Source organism: Anolis sagrei, chromosome 2, assembly GCF_037176765.1.
Source record: "Anolis sagrei isolate rAnoSag1 chromosome 2, rAnoSag1.mat, whole genome shotgun sequence".
NCBI lineage: Eukaryota > Metazoa > Chordata > Lepidosauria > Squamata > Dactyloidae > Anolis > Anolis sagrei.
The window spans coordinates 28,689,595-28,706,780 of NC_090022.1; the positions used below are offsets into that span (position 1 = coordinate 28,689,595).

General features: G+C 36.6%; 1 protein-coding gene across 1 annotated transcript in view; it reads left to right on the forward strand.

The window, feature by feature from the left end:
* The window catches only part of PRKAR2A (protein kinase cAMP-dependent type II regulatory subunit alpha), a 92,121-nt gene that overhangs the window by 12,082 nt on the left and 62,853 nt on the right, over positions 1-17,186 (forward strand). Inside the window, exon 2 of the mRNA XM_060766477.2 lies at positions 16,859-16,894. Within this exon, the coding sequence (XP_060622460.1) occupies positions 16,859-16,894 (36 nt within the window). The remainder of the gene's footprint in view (positions 1-16,858; positions 16,895-17,186) is intronic.

The window sequence follows — 17,186 nt, forward strand, 5'->3', positions numbered from 1 at the left end:
GAGTTATGCTTGGATTTCACAGTGTTTGAGACTTGGCAGAGGTCAGGCTTTCTCTTGGCCTGCAACCCTCAGGAAGACACATCTAGGGAAGATACAGAACTGTCTTCAACCCTATGGTGCTTTTTTTCCAGGAGGGAAATGCTTTCTCATTCAGGTTTTTGGAACTGACTCACTAGGAAGGATATTTATTCAGTGGGTTTTTTTTATTATTAACTTTCCTGTGTTTTAATATTTAAGCACTCATAAACAACATAGTGAACTTAAAGAGTTCTGGGAGAACTTTTAAAAACTCTGTCATGAGCTGGTGAGTCTGTAAGAATAATTTGACAGAAATAAGATAAATACAGAAATAAAAATTGGTCTCTTTGATTGCAGTGTCAGTATCAAGGTACAGTGGAGGTGAATAGGTTTATTCTTTGAAGTTCCTCATGTGTAGGTTAGAGTGAACTTTTCTTGACTTGGGCTTTCATTAACTAGAGTACACTAAATAGTTCTTGGGCTACTCATATGAGCAGAACTGGCTGGCTATTTCAATGGTAAAATACAGTTTTGATGTCCTCACCACTGCTTGCTTAATAAGCATGATGCCCTGTTGGTTAGTATCCATGTGCCCTGTTACTTAGTATCACGGTTCATTTGCGCTCTAGGATGTATTTCATTGCTTGCAGTTCCCTATACTGCTAGGAAATGAAATCGGCACCACAACACTAGAGAGAGAGAGTACAGAAATGATAATTTTGATGGGCATTCATATTTGCCTTTTGTAGTAAAACTAAACCTTCAACAAATCGCCATCTTTATACACTAGAAAATCTCCCAGATGTGTTCATCAAAAACTTAATTTTCTGCAAATTGAAAATAGCATTTTGGATATATGACTGGTTTTGCTTCTATCATTTACATGATAGATTTTCAAAAGAAGCAAGGGTAGGGTTTTCAACTAGGAAATCGGAATTAGAGAACATTTCTGAAAAGGGTAACAAAGGCTTAATCTCCAGACTATACAAATATATTTTAGACTATAACTTGGAGGACAATCGAATAAAAACTGGGATGATTTTGTGGGCTAAAGATTTAGGGAGAAATATTGATTTGGAGGATTGGGAACATCTCTGGAAAAGGAGTTTAAATGTTTGATAGTAGGTTCAGTTAAGAGAAAATATGTATAAAATGTTTTACAGAAGCTGTATAATCCCAGAGCAAATGGCCATAATAGATAAAACTTGTTGAGGGGAATGCTTGAGATGTAGGACAGAGAAAAGCTTTTTTTTTTCATGTTTGGTGGTCCTGCAGTATAGTACAATTTTTTTAAAATGTGGTTATAGGAACAATAATATGATCACCAAAAGGTTAAGAAAACCCGGAAATGTGCATTTTAGGATAATTCAGGAAGATTATTTGTGTAGGAAACAAAGAAATTTGCCAATACAGGTTTGTTGCAGCAAGATTAACAATAGCAACATTTTGGAAGGGAGTTAACTATTAAAGATTGGAGAGAGAAAGTACTAGAATATTTCTTTTTTCTTTTTCTTCTTCTTTTATTTACACAACAAATAATAATAATAAAATATTCAGTAAATAGGTGTAAATAAGATAAATGTTTTGGATTACATTATTTGGGCATGATTGTAAATTGCCTGGCCCGTTTCTAGTCAAACCAAATTCCTCTGTTGTGCTTGTTTCTAATCCCCCATTAGGCTAGAAATTTGAGTTAAAGACATGGTTTGTAAATAGAGCAGAAATAAAATGCATGGAAGAAAGGTTTCTTATATGTTGTCGTTTCTGATGGTTTGCTTCTGTTTCAGGGATAGAGTAGGCTCCTTGAATTGCATTGTACAAAGGAGTGCTAGTTGCAAGTTGAGTTTATAAAAATGACCCCTCTCCCCTTTAGATAATGGAGAAAATATGTTTGAGACTATTTAGATTAGAAAGATACTCATTGATGTCCTGGCTGAACTTCTGGCTTACTCTGTGACCTTAGGTCAGGCAGGATTTTAATATGGGATAATCTTCTTTTGTGCCACTGTAAAAACCTTGGTGGAAGGGTGGGATACAAGTATAATGAAATAAGTGGCTGAACTTGTGAAATATTAAGCTTAATAAATGTTTGGGTTTGTATTTTTGTGCAATCTGCCATTTAATCACTAATGTGATCCACATCATATTCATTTTATTCTGTAGTTTGCATTTTATGTAATTTTGAAAATTAGCAAATGGTCTCAAAAAACAGTATTTTTGGAAGGCGGAAGAGTTTACTTAGGGTATACTACTCTGGTGGTTCTTAGTTCATACCAGATCCTGCTTCTTGTATTGCTTTTCTGAATTATGTTTACATTATAATTAGTTGATTCTGCTTCTACATTATATCCAGTAATTTATATAGTGAAATATGTAGAGCAACTTTCCTTTTTTGGGGGCTGACTGTTTTTTCTTTCCAAATATTTTGAAGATTCTTATGACTACTGTACCACGAGCTCATACAGCTGGAAGTTGGCAGATAACTGACTTTTTCCCTTTAGCTTCAGGGATTCAGATGATCATGAGATGAGAAATGCACCAACATTATGCACATTTATGTGCACAGGGTTAAATAAGACTGTGTTTGTGAAAAATTAAGAGTCATTTATTTGTGAGACCTTGCTTTTATGCTTTTGGTAGTTCCTCTTAGGCCTGGTAATAGAATAGATTCATATGAATGGGAAAACTTTTCAGCTTTGTGTGGCTAAAAAGAGGTAGAGAGGCTGCTTAGAAAGTTTCTCAAGCACTTATACCAGGCTCTGTTTACATGTCCTTATTCTCCCCTAATCTCTAATCTTATTAGAACAGCTGAACTCTGTGGTTTATTAAAGACAGAATATGTTCACATGTATTTAAGACATGATTCCTCTTTTCTGCAGTCTCAATTCCTGTCAACAACTATTGATAGTTCAAAGATCTGTTTTAAAAAACTATTTAATGAAGGAGAAATAAATGTATTAATTCCTGTTCCATTCCTCTCCTCATATTAATTTTCTGTTAGTTTCTTATATATATGATATTGGTGGATTCAATATTAGAAGATTTAGATAATATTTGGGTATGTGAAGTGTAGCCACCACTATTTTGGCCATTTTTGTGTGTTACCAGGTTTTTCCTTTCATTGAATGCTTCCTTCAGTGGAATGAGAAGCAGGCTTATTTGATATTTTCTTTTCATTTTGAAGCTGCCCACATACCCTCAATCTGCTCAGGATTATCACAATTTTTGGAATAATATTCGCATACGCACACGAATTACAGCAGGGTCTTGGTAACCACTGGGATTTGGTTCCGGACCCCAGCTGTCCAATATGTGGATGTTCAAGGATTGTTCTGTATAATCATCATCATCATCACCATCTTTATTTATAGATTGCCCTATCCCTCCAAGGGGACTCAGGGCGGTTTACACACAAAAAAGGCAGATGTTCAGTGCCCTACAACAAATCCATGGGTACGGAAATTGTGGATATGGAGAGCCGATCATACAAAGAGGAAGGGGATGCTTAATTAAAAAAGGGGTTGGGTGTTTCTTTATTGTCTTTGGCTGCTCAAGTCAATACTAATACATTTATTTTTTATTTGGTTTACCATGTGTATTTGGAGTTTTATTTGAACCTTGTTTAACAGATCAGTAAAATATTAATATATTTATCAGGATCTTGGGAAATATAAATTAGTATTTCAAAAAGCTTACGTTTACTTAATACTGTATTGATATTTATTCATTGTTCCTAATGCATTTTTGGACTAGTGAATGATTAACAATAGAAAATTTTTTGAAACTCCCCCTCCCCATACAAAAGAACTAGGAAACTGTCTAAATTTATTTCATTTTACTTCATGTGGAAAATACTTATATTTTCCTTTTGCAGGATGCATAATCTTAGTGACAACATCTGACATGATACTGTAACATGGTTGCCATCTCATTGTGTGATACTTAATTCTGTGCACCAATTTTAATAGGATTTTTTTTGGTAAATACCAAGTATCGGTCATCGAATAACTTTGAGTTTGTGTTTTGACAAAAAATATTGTCCTTCTATTTGTTCTGTCTGATAACTAAAATGTCCTTTATCTCATCACGCAGTATACGTGATTGAACTAATATACTAAGAGGAGATATGATAGCCATGTATAAATATGTGAGAGGAAGCCACAGGGAGGAGGGAGCAAGCTTGTTTTCTGCTTCCTTGGAGACTAGGACGCGGAACAATGGCTTCAAACTACAAGAGAGGAGATTCCATCTGAACATGAGGAAGAACTTCCTGACTGTGAGAGCCGTTCAGCAGTGGCACTCTCTGCCCTGGAGTGTGGTGGAGGCTCCTTCTTTGGAAGCTTTTAAACAGAGGCTGGATGGCCATCTGTCAGGGGTGATTTGAATGCAATATTCCTGCTTCTTGGCAGGGGGTTGGACTGGATGGCCCATGAGGTCTCTTCCAACTCTTTGATTCTATGATTCTAGGTGTTTGGGCACTCTGAGGATGACGGGAATATCTTGTCCTAAGACTGACTTGTGTAAATTCATTAGACTTACAATCTGAACAAGTGGCTTCCCTGGTTTTATTTATTTAGCTATTTATATCCCAGCCTATATCTAAGTTTGCAACAATAACATATAATATGCAGTTCAGAACAGTAAAATAACTTAAAGACTTAAAGCAAATTAAACCAACTGACTCTGAAAACAAATTTGGATAAATCAGTTATGCCCCCAAGATTTTAACCTTATGTTTACTTAATGCAAAAATGACAATAGTGTTGGTGCCTGTTGGGCCTCAGAGGAAAGGATTTTCCATAACTAGGATGTCACCACAGAGTACATCCTTTTCTATACCTACAGCACATTGCACAAACTGATCGAACACACAGAAGGACCCCTCCTGCAGATTTGAAGCTCAGAATACATTACATTAATATAACCAGGTTAATGCCTGGACTACTGTTGCTCAGTTATCCCTGTCCAGGAAAGGACATAGCTGGGGGACCTAGTCAAACACTGACCCAAGCACTCCTAGTCTCAAAGTTTGCTTGGACTTTCAATGACAAGAAAGTATCTAAAAAAATTTCCAAGCCACATAATGCTCTATCAGGATGAGTGCACTGCCATTCGGCATATAGGTTAACCTGGACCACCAATTGACATTATCTTATTTTAACAGCTGTTCTCCCCTATCTTGTGGGATGCCTTTTAAAACACTTCCTAAATATCTTTCACATTAAGTATTTCAAGAGAAACAAATTAGAGAAAAGTTATGCAAATGTGTGCAACTGAGTTCACAATTTGTCTTTGTTAAAGAGTAATATTAAACTCTGGAGAAAAAATATTGTCATTGTTCTGTTTAGTTTTGCTGAAAAAAAATCAACCATATAAAATATTAATTAGTGACAAATATTCTGACGTATATAGAGCATCTTGTGCATTTATCATTTAGCCATAAAATGTAAATATTAAAGACACAAATAAACAACGAAACAGTAGCACAAACAATTACAAAATAAAATATTTTATAAAATATTGTCTGTTAAAGGTCATTTGATACCTGAAAGCAACTTAGAAAGAGTTCTTTTGTGTAGTTAGTGTTTTATATACAGATTTGCTAGGAATAGCTGAAACCATTGAAAATTAATCCCATGAAATAGTAATTTTAGGCATAGAGCTAGTGTTATGTTGGTTTTGGCTTGTCCACTTACATTGATATTGTTTCTATATTGTTTCTATATGTAGTTCTTACTTTGGAACAAATGGCATAACAACAATGGTGATGATTATAATTTTAGTTATTTGTATACTATATTTCTCCTTGTAATGGGACCAATGTATCTTAACATTTTTTAAAATCCCGATTAAAAACTGTAGACACATTGATAAAAATATCAATGTAAAATATTTTAAATACACTTTATCAAGTTAAAACAATTGTCATTATATATTAAAATTCATCAAAAGACTATGCAAACCATAAAACAATAAAGCACATTATTAGAAGTCCATCTTGTTGAGTTTCTAAAAACGTGGTCCAGTAATGTTTTCAGTTGCTGACAGGAGAGCAAGGAAGGAGTCATTATTGTCTGGCCTCTCTCCCTCTCTCTCCCCCCCCCCCTCTTTCGAAAGAGACAGCTTCAAAAATTGGGAGAGCCTGAGAAGCTGGTGGGACAGAGGGAAGAGCTTACCAGAAGATCTTAGAGCTCTAATGGGCTCATAAAGGGAGATATGGTCCTTTAAATAGCTTGCACCTAAGCCATGTAGGGATTTGTATGCCATCACCAGCACTCTGAAGTATGCTGGGAAATGGCCAGTGGAGTTGTTTCATCAAGTGAGTTGTATTCTCCCTGTTGTCAACCCAGGTCAGCAATCTGGCTGCAGCTCTTTGGATTAATTTAAGTTCCTGAGCATTTTTAAAATGCAGCCCCATATAGATCACATTACGATAATTCAAATGGGATGTAACCAAAGCATGTATTAATATGGCCAGATCCAACATTTTCAGGAAAGAATGGAGTAGGTACACTAGTTTGAACTGTTCAAATGCACTCATGGTCTCCATTGAAACAGAGATTCCATGCTCATGGCTGAATCCAGGAAAATACAAAAGCTGCGAACCTGTAATTTCAGGGACGGTATCACCATACCTTGGAATTCAGTTGAGAGGAGTAATAAGGTTGGGTGTCATAAGTATACTGGGTGATGCCACACCTCAAAACTCTGGATAACCTCACAAAGTTGCAGATTTAACATCTGCAGCTTTGTGCAGATGTTAAATAGCCTAAAGGGCAAGATAGGGCCTCAATGGACTCTGTAGGCCTATGTCCAAGTGGACACCCTTCCAGAAAAGAAGAAAAGAAGAAATCCACTATTGAACAATTTCTCCAAGCCCCATCTTAGTAAAGTAAACCAGAAGTATACCGTGGTTAATGGTATTGCAAGTCACTGAGACACGTTCCTCCTGTCCCATTTCTAGTGTAGGTCATTGACCAAAGGGGTCTCAATCACATAATTAGGCCTGAAACAAAACTAAAATGGATTTAGATAATTTGTCTCCTCCAGGAGTTACAAAATAATAGTCTATAGCAATATCTTTCAAGTAATTTGCAGAAACAATTTTAGCAGCATTAGCAAGTTTTATCTGTAATGTATGAGCCACAGCCTGATAGTAGCTGACATCATTTTGTTTAAGAGCTCTCACCTGTACAAAAGCCAGAATTTGTTCCAAGAATCTCTTCCTGGGATTTTGATAAAACTGGCAATAGAATAATGTACAATTTCTTCTACCTCACCCATGGCACAAAAACTGAGCTTCTATATATATCTGCCATGAAAAAGCAGATGGTGGTGTGGTTTGAAAACATAGTGCTGTAAATGTAATTTGCAAAGGGGCAAAAGGTAAGTGTTTGTAAATATTGAGTATTTCCACCTAGGTTCCAATAATATATAAATGCCAAAAATAATCACTTAAGATTTAAGTTCTGTTTGACAGAAGTCCTAAAGTTTATTTAGACTTCTCTTCAGACAAATTCTGTTCACAGAGAATAAAATAATATTGTCTGAATATATTAGGATTGCTGTTTTATAACTTACTACTAAGGAAGTGATCAGGTTAATTACAATATTAATTCTGTATAGAGTTTAAACAGGAGAGGTACTAATAAGTGCTCTTGTCTGACTCCTTTTGTTTGAATTTCCTCTGTTAACTTTCCATCTGTGTGAATTCTTACCTTTAACTAATTTGAGCCCCTACACCGGGACAAAGGCAGAATAAGTATAAAGTAAATAAAGTAAATCAATTAATCTCATAACAGTATTAGTGTATAACTCATGAATTAGGAGTAACAACCTTTAATTTTAATTGTGGCTGGCTGTTCTTAAAACTTAATGGAGACTTTCTGTCAAGACCCAGAGGCCTCAAGTAGAGCCAAACACAAGATAAAGAGTTCAAACACAGCTTTATTGTACAAAAATAGTCTTTTAAAGCACTTAACTTCAGTGCATAGAGTCAGAGTAGCAATTTGGCATCAAAAACGCAATAATATCAGTAACAAAAATATAACCCGGATTATAACACTGTTTAATCTGGGTTAAACTCAAAGTTCAGCAATCTGCTTAAAAATTAGCACAGCACAAAAACACAGTCACAGAAGATGGAAAACAAAGTCCCAAAAATGATGTGATGTTCAAGCACAAAGTTAGCAGAGTTTAAAGTTCCAAAAGCCAAAAGCGAAAGTCAAACTGGTCCGTGGTCAAGCCGTAGTAAAAGGTAAACACTGGAACGCAGGAGTCTCAGGAATGCAGGAATACAGGAACACTGGAAGCTGTAGCCAAGGACCCAAGCTCGAGAGTTGGCAGTAACAAAGATTTATGTCCCATAAAGACACTTTGCCTTCTGCAAAGTATCATTCAAACAGAACCCACTTTTATCCTAGATCATCTCATTAGAGGATGATGAGCTCCCCACCCTTTCCTCATCGCTCTCAGCTGCATCCAACCCCGCAGCTGAAACAGAGCGTGCATCCCTCCACCTCTGCCAGCGTCTGCCAAGACTTAGATCTTGCCAAGTTGCCAATCCCCTGTGAACCCCTCAAATTCATCACTGGCAGTGGGTTGGTTACAAATGTCCCTAATCTGTTGAACATGGGTCCAATCCAGCTCCTCCTCTCCCATATCACTCCCAGACCCATCACTTCTTTCAAACCCCATGAAATCCTCGTCCTCCGTAGGAGCACTAAGTATATCCCGGATGTGCTTCCTCTGAAGCTCCTCATCGGACTCCGGATCGCGAGTAGTCCTCTTTACTCCTCTACTCTCCTCCCCATCTCCCATTTCACAATCTGAGAAGCCTTCAAACGTCTCAGAATCACTTGGGGCCATGATTATTTCCCTAATGCGTTTCCGCTGTTGCTCCCCCTTTGACTCCTGCGCAGACCTCTTCTCCCTCTTACCAGTAGTAGGAACGTTACCATCACGCTGAACTACAACACTTTCTTTGTACTTCACTTGATTAAAAGTGCTCCCCAGAAAATTGTATTGCTTCTGGCAGAAATGTGTGGTTTTGTAAGTGGCATGAAATGACTGGACCTGTTTATTTGGTATCTGGGAACTGCCTAATGTGTTGGTCAGATATTCTCACCCTCTTCACTGCATTTGCTTAGACATTCAGCAATCCACTGGCATGTGGGAAATCAGTTGACAGTCATGGTTCACTTACATTTATCGGTTCTTGGCACAAAAATACTGACATTTCCCCAAGCCAACTCTCCTGCTTTATAGAATTCTAATGAAGTGTTAGTTGAGTGACCCCCAGTTCTATCTTTTCATCTAATTCCAAGAAAGCCGTTTTGGTACTAAACTGGTATTAACTGTTACTAGTTAACTGAATAAAGGCAAACAAACTGAAGCTTAATCCAGATATGGCAGAGGTGTTCCTGGTCCATCAAAAGGGAGATTAGATAATAGGATTCAATCTATTGGGGTATAGTCCTCTTGAAATCTTAACTCTGCAGCTTGGGCATATTCTTAGGCCACTAAGCCTGGTTTTTAAGCAATTCAATTGAGTGTTTTTGTACAGTTAAAAGAATTTTGGTTGCTGAACTTGTTTCTGGACATATCAGACTTGACTACAGTGGCATATTCCTTGATTACATCTGTCTTGGATTATTTCTAGCACCCAATTTTTGCTTGACACTCAAGCAGTGCTTCTTGTAAGTCAGAGCATGGTTCAGAGTAACTCCCAGGTATTTTGGTGTGCTGTGCAATGCTCTAGTGGGATTCCTTCTCAGATAATCCCCAGAGCTCGAGATTCTTGTCTGTTCTTAAGATGAAAAGCACATGTCTGTGTTTTAGATAGATTAGGAATCTGCTGGTTTTTCCTTTAATAAGCAGTAAGAGCATCTAAAGTTTCAGAGAGCTTTTGTTCAACCATTTTCAAAGTTCTCTACTTGAGTAATGACGGCATGATTGTCAGCATAGATGAAACTTTCTGTATCTTCTATCAGTGACTGATAATTGCAATGGAATGTGATAGGAGGATTCTTTAATAGAATCCATTGTACTTTTATTATTGCTACTTTATTTAAATGGATTTTAAATATAGTAGCAATCATTTTACAATAGTGTTTTTTTAAAAAAAGATTGCTTGTTTAATTGATTTTTAAAAAACATTCTTAATGGATTTTTACATTTTTTTTACATTCTTTTACATTTTTGTTGCAAATAGCAACTGGGAGAGAGATGGATTATAAGTTGATTAAACAAGTCAACATATACATATTGGGAAACTGGCTTATAGAGCTTCTAGTTTGCTTCTCTTTTTGCATATATACTTGTGTAAAAGCATGAAAAAGTGGTATTTACCACACTTTATCACTAAGTGGAAACCAACCCCCTGTCTTTTTTCTGTCTGCATATCAGTGGTAGCATGTATTCTACAACAGGATTCTAAGGGTGAGATCATGCAGCCCAATATTTGTTTGTGCCTCTGTTTCTTTGCTGGTTGTTTGCTGTTATCAGGAGGCAGACAATGATGTGATACTGGAGAGACAGCAGGAGTGTAAGCATAAATTCCTGCTGCATCCTTTATCTGACACTTTAGCTCCTAGGCTTCAAGCTGGTCACCCTCCAATAGCAATCAATGTGCAGTGTGTTCAATTGCAAAGTGATGCTTGTATCATGATCTTGGACAATTTGGTTACAATAGCTATTCATGAAACCTTGTTTGTAGTTAGTTCACAGTTTAAGCTTGCAGACTTCAGAGCTGTAATCAGACTATGTTAGTCATTATACAGTAAATAACTGGGAGAATATATAGTTCTGGGACAGATGTTAAGTTTTTCCATATGTAACCATGTCATATTTTTTACTACCTGACATTGAGTTAGACCTGAGTTCTTCAGATAAATCAATATTGCCTGAATTTATTGACTTCCTAGAGTTTGAGAGATGGATCTTTCCCAACCTATTTAGAGGTTCCAGAGATTGAACCTGGGATCTGTAGAAAGTTTAGTATGTAATGTACTAGTGTACTACAGTGGGCATGGGCAGATGGTAGCTCTTTCGACATGTTTTACTTCAGCTCCCATCAGCACTGTCAGTATGACCAGTCATCAAGGGTAACAAGAGCTAATTTTGTCTAATTCGATCTCTATCTTGATTCCGGTTTTACTCACTTGCTTCTCAGGATTCCGGCTGATAGTGTTGGAAATGTACCCACCTGCAGTGCTGCTAACAGTATACATGGTATGCCTTACTCAGAATAGGACAACTTCATATGATACAATATATATAACTGAAAAGTTATTGTGCCTGAAGGTGTTAGACTAGCTAATTTCTTAAATATTTGCTTATGTGCAGTAATATCCATCAGTAGCAATATAAACCAGCCCTTGATCAAATCAGCCTTTTACAGTCATTATCAATGAGGATAAGTATCAATACTTTGAATGAATTTCTTCAGGCAAAGTTTGTATGCAAGAACCTAATTTTTGTGTTTCCAAGCAGGTTATTAATTGAGAAGGATTGCACATAAACTTTCCCCCCATTTGGAATGGGGGATCAGAGTATAAATAGGCCCTCTTTAGCTTGCATGTATGTGCTTACAAGCATGGTACTGTGATTTTCTGAAGTATCAGAATGTATCTTAATATCATTTACTTTCTCTGAAATGATTTACTTTCACTTCTCATCCTCTCCCTTTTAAAGTAGAACCAGAATGTTTTCTAGTTTGGTTTATTTTCCTCTTCCTCTGTTCCAAAAGCTGCCTGTTTAATAGCATTTATTTCAATACCAAAAAAGCTTATGGCATAATTTGATATGTAATGTCTACATTGATGAATCAGTAGTGTTACCAACACTAGTTTTGGCAGTTTAAATTTATCTGGGGTAGGGGATGGAAATGTAATAGCATGGTGAACGGATGTACTGTTCAAATTCATAGCCTTTTTTGGACTCTTAAGCCATTACCTACAGCTGCACAATAGGAATATGAAAAGGAGTAGGAATGCTCTTTGCTGTGCTGACTCACCCTGTAGCTGAGCATCAAGAGGTCATCTCTCAAGTGAAAGGGCTTCTGACATAGCCTGTTGTGCACGTCACATTGGCTCTCTAAATAAGCTGAGGAATGGTATATAAGATCAGAAGGGCAATTTGATGATGAAATGTGAGGATGACAGCTACTGAAGTGCTTTTATTCCCTGTACTTTAAATAATCTTTCACTTCTTTGTTTAGTGGTCTTTTCACTCTTTGATCACATAAGATATGATCCAAAGTTTTCATATAAGTTAAATGAATGCTTAAGGAAATTGAATAGTGGATTTGTTTTGTCTTCCTTGTTTAACAATAATCCTTTATTTGCATACATGCAAGGTTTAACAAAACATTAGGGTACTAGTGACTAAATTTCCCTCCCCCTTGGTCTATTACTGGAATAAAATTCAGGAAAACATTGGGTGGGTGGGTAGCGGTGAGACAATCAAGTTTATAGTTCTTTCATTGGTAGCTGTTCTGAAGTACAGAAAATTGTGCAAATTCTGTGATTGGCTGCGAAAATATAATTATTATTTCTACAGTGTAATATGGTACAGTGTTCTAGTGAAGAATGAGCAACGGTTCATTTGGGCAATGCACTATCATCATTGCCATCACCACCATTACCGTGTATTTTCCATGAGTAATATGTACAATCATCATTGTCATAATTATGGCTACCACCACCACCATGTCTTGTCCCTTAAAAATATTATTTCTGAGTACCAGTCTGCATTTCCTGACAGACCTGGAAATGGTGGGCTGTTTTATTTATTTTAATTCACATTCTGTCTGATCATGAAAGATATGTACAGTTAGTACTTGGATAAGAGTCTGCAAATAAATAAGCGCTGAAGGCAAAAACCTATGAAATTCATGAGATTGCCATATGTTGTCAGGTGACTTGAGGGCACATACACAGTGCTTTTTAGTACTTTTCTGTTAACACATACAGTGATATGCATGTGTGTGTATTTATGTTTATATATCAGCATATATGAAGTTGGCTTGAATAGTTTGTTAGAAGATTGTTCTGGCCAAGAGGATTGTAGCGGGGATGCTTTCAGTGAACTTTATGGTAATGAATTGAGACTGAAAGCATAGTTTGCCATAACTCCCTCCTAAATTAATGGTTTGGTGTAGAAACCGCTTACATTTTCTCCTGATTATGCAGGATTTTTCAGCATTTTTTCATTATAACATTCCAACGTTCCAGTTACCATAAAACCAGAACTATTAAATGCACATACAGTGGAGTCTCACTTATCCAAACTTAGCTCATTCAATATTCTTTATTATCCAACACAGTCTGTCGCACCCAGATCCACAGCTGTTTCAATACATTGCGATGTTTTGGTGCTAAATTTGTAAATACAGTAATTACTACACAACGTTACTGTGTATTTAACTGCATTTTTCTGTCGATTTGTTGTAAAACATTATGTTTTGGCGCTTAATTTATGAAATCATAACGTAATTTGACGTTTAATAGGCTTTTCCTTAATCCGTCCTTATTATCCAACATTTCCGCTTATCCAACATTCTGCTGGCCCGTTTATGTTGGATAAGCGAGGCTTTGCTATACTTGAATGTAGGAAAACCCATCTATATAAATAAAAATGTAATGTTCGTTTGCAGGATTTTTCAGAGGCAACGCTGATGGAATCTTTTTGGAAGTAAAGAGTGACGTTTGTAGATGGTCCATATTTTGCAGGTGTACAATAAGGTTGGAAGAACAATAGCTTTATAAACAATATCCCTTCAAATGTCCTGATCCTCAACACTTTCTGTTTCATTTGAAAAAATGCTGCATTTGTAGAGCTCAGACACTGTTGTATTTCGGCAATCCGTATCAACTTTTGTGGAGAGTTGGCTGCATAGGTATGGGAACAGTCAACATTTTTTAGCGTTACACCATTAAACCTTATTTCTAGCATTGAAGAGGGATTGATTGGTGCTTGCTGGTAGAGCACTTTGGTTTTCTCAGTGAGAGGCCAAGCTGTTCATATGCTTCTGCGAAGGAATTTAGAGTGACTTGTAGGTCATTCTCTGAATGGGCACAGACTACATTATCATCACCATATTGTAGTTCTATAACAGAAATTGTTGCGACCTTTTGGTTTTCAGCATGCTGAGATTAAAGAGCTTGCTACCTGTTTGATATGTGATTTCCTAACTGGCAGGAAGCTTCCTGTCAACAAGGTGTAGAATCATAGCTAAGGAGATGGAAAATAAGTTTGGTCAGTAATTCATTTCTGTTTGGCACTTGATCCTACCTTAAATTGATCACTTTTGTAGCCATTGCTGTCCAATATTGTTGTCATCATGGAGGAGTCACAGGATACTCCCTTTTTTTATCAGGGCAGAGAGGTAATACCAATGGTTGCTAACCTTATGACTTCAAGGAACCATTGAAAATCATTGCCGTGATCCAGCATGGCTGCTGTCAGTTCTAAACCACCTTGAAGGAACAGAAAGTCTGAATAAAATTTATTTGGCATCATTTGTCCAGATAAATTTCATAGAAATCATGGAAGTTAAGCCAGATAAAACTTGATAGACATAAGGAGCCAAGGGTTGTTGGACATAAGGATTGTTAGTTGGCAGAATAACAATTCATTTTGCAGTTGTATTTCTTTGGTTCTATGACTTTCCCTTCTCACAAATAAAGCTGAGTACCATTGAATTGAGAGCCACTGTGATATACTGGTTTGAATGTTGGACCATGACTCTGGAGATTAGGGTTCAAATCACTTCGCAACCATGAAAACTCACTGAGTGACCTTGGGCAAAAAGTACTCTCTCAACTTTAGAAGACGGCAGAAGCAAATATGTGCTGAACAAATCTGGCCGAGAAAATCCTTGATAGGTTCATGTTAGGATTGTCGTAAGTTGGAAGTGACCTGAAGGCCCATAACAACTACCACCATTAAGAGAGATTTCATCATATTCCCATGTGCTCTGGGTTCAACTCATCTGACAACAAAAATGCCCAAACAAACCTGGATGTGGAATATTTATAAAGAGAAATAATTTAGACTGTGATTCTGAAAAATATTTGTTTCTGCATATTCAGCTTCAATGTTAATTGCTGTAGACTTCTAAAAGATAAGTTCCCCTCAATTACCTGGAAACCTTGTTTCTAAGAATTGTTCTGAGAAACAAAGAAGTGCCTTCAAGGAAATATCAGTGCTTTTGCATTCTGCTTCTGTGTTGTTCCTGCAATTTTAGAAATAAAATAGCATTTCTTGAGGGCTTTAGTCAGCTGTTTGTTTTTTCCCTCAGGAGCTGCATAGTTTTAGCTCAGTAAAATTTCTGTAAAGAACGTTGCTAGATGCCAGAAAACCTTTTTACTCTGTGTTGCAGGGGCAATAGATTTGTATTTACAACATCTTGAAATGGGACTGCTTCTGCAAGTCAACCACAAGTCTAAATTGACTAGGCTGATTATTTATTTTTATTTTATTAAAAACTCACTTTACCCCCAGTATTGGATTAAAAGAAAATTACATTATCAGGAAGTGACTGCTTCTGATATGTGCAGATTTTGCTAGTCATCTGTCATTCTTTCAAAGGAGTCTCTTTTCATATCTTAGGTTTTGTTTTTTTAAAAAGAGATTTGTAGATATCATCCTGTTACTCATCATGTTCTGTAGTTGCTTTATTAGTCTCTGACAGATAGATACCCCCCTACTTGTAGTAAGGTTTGCTTTGATGAAGACAAAATGGACTGAATTCTACTAAAATTGAATATGTGTATTTTACTCAAGAGATGGGTAGACAGTAACACAAGTGTCAATCTCTCTCTTGGGTAAATTACACATATTCCTTTTGTGGCATTCAAAAGTACACCAAGTGATATTCTTGGTAGATAGCTGGTGGTACAAACTTTATTTAGGGGAAGGTTAGCATCTTGTAGAACATGATGAAAATGCTAAGGAAAGGGAATTATCATTTTACTTGAAAATACTTGATTGACAGAATCGGTTAAGTATTTAAACTGTCAATTATTGTCCAGTCAAGTATTCTATTCCTGAAGTAGGAAGTAGCATCTTGCCACTTGTGTTTCCTGTAGTAGTAGTTAGACTGCCTCTGGGATTTTAAATAACAACAGTCGTAACTCATGAGTGGTAACAGCCAAAATAGCTTTATTTTCGAATGTACTGTGTGATCTCTGCTCTTGTAGCCTCAAATTGTTGTCTTTAAGTATAGGCTGAATTAGCTGTTGGAAGAAGAATGTAGCACTTTGTCAATCTCCTCCTATTAGGTCAAGAAAACCCATATTCAAGGTGGTAACTTCTGTGTTCTTACTTTACAAGGCTGATTTAGATGCTGTTGATTATGTGCCTTAATGCAATACATGTCAAGCTTTCTGAAGTTGAGCCCTGACTTTTTTTTTTCCTCGAGGTGTAGCAGGGATTGGGACTGCCACACACAGAAATCCCAGCCAGTTTCCCAGCTGTTAGGATTTCTGGGAGTTGAAGGCCAAAACATCTGGGGCCCCATAGATTGAGAACCACTGCACTAGGGATAAGCACAAATTACGGGATCGCTATTTTGAGTAGTATTACTCAAATGCAGCCCTTGATTAAATGTGCTGCTTCTATGTTGAATAAAGCTGCACATGCATCTGTTTTATTTACTTTTGATGCATACAGTTTTTAAAACTGTTGGTTTTTTTGAAACCTTATTTCCAATGTGTAATTAAAAGAATTAAGATTTGCTTTAATGACAGAGATAAGAATCTGAATTCTCAAAATATATACTTGTGTTTTAGTGATTTCAACAAGCATTTATACCTTTTTCTTGTTTTTGTTGCAGCTCCTGTTGTCAACAGATATAACAGAAGAGTATCAGGTAAGAATTCCTTTATGGGGAATCATTTTCCAGTACAGTAAGAGTTAAATAATTTTACATTACAACAAATAAGTAAGCATTTTATTCTTTTGGCAAGGTTAGTAGGTATGTTTGAAGATGGAATCTTTATATGTTGGTTCTTGTTTTTGTGAAAAAATGGTAATAGAAGGATGTTTTACCTCTCTTTGAATTGATTTTCTGGGAATTAATGTACTTGTGAAGAAAAATGAGAAGCACATCAGATTTTTGGTAGGTTAAAGTGAGGGAGGAATCAAGGTTATAATTGTGAAGA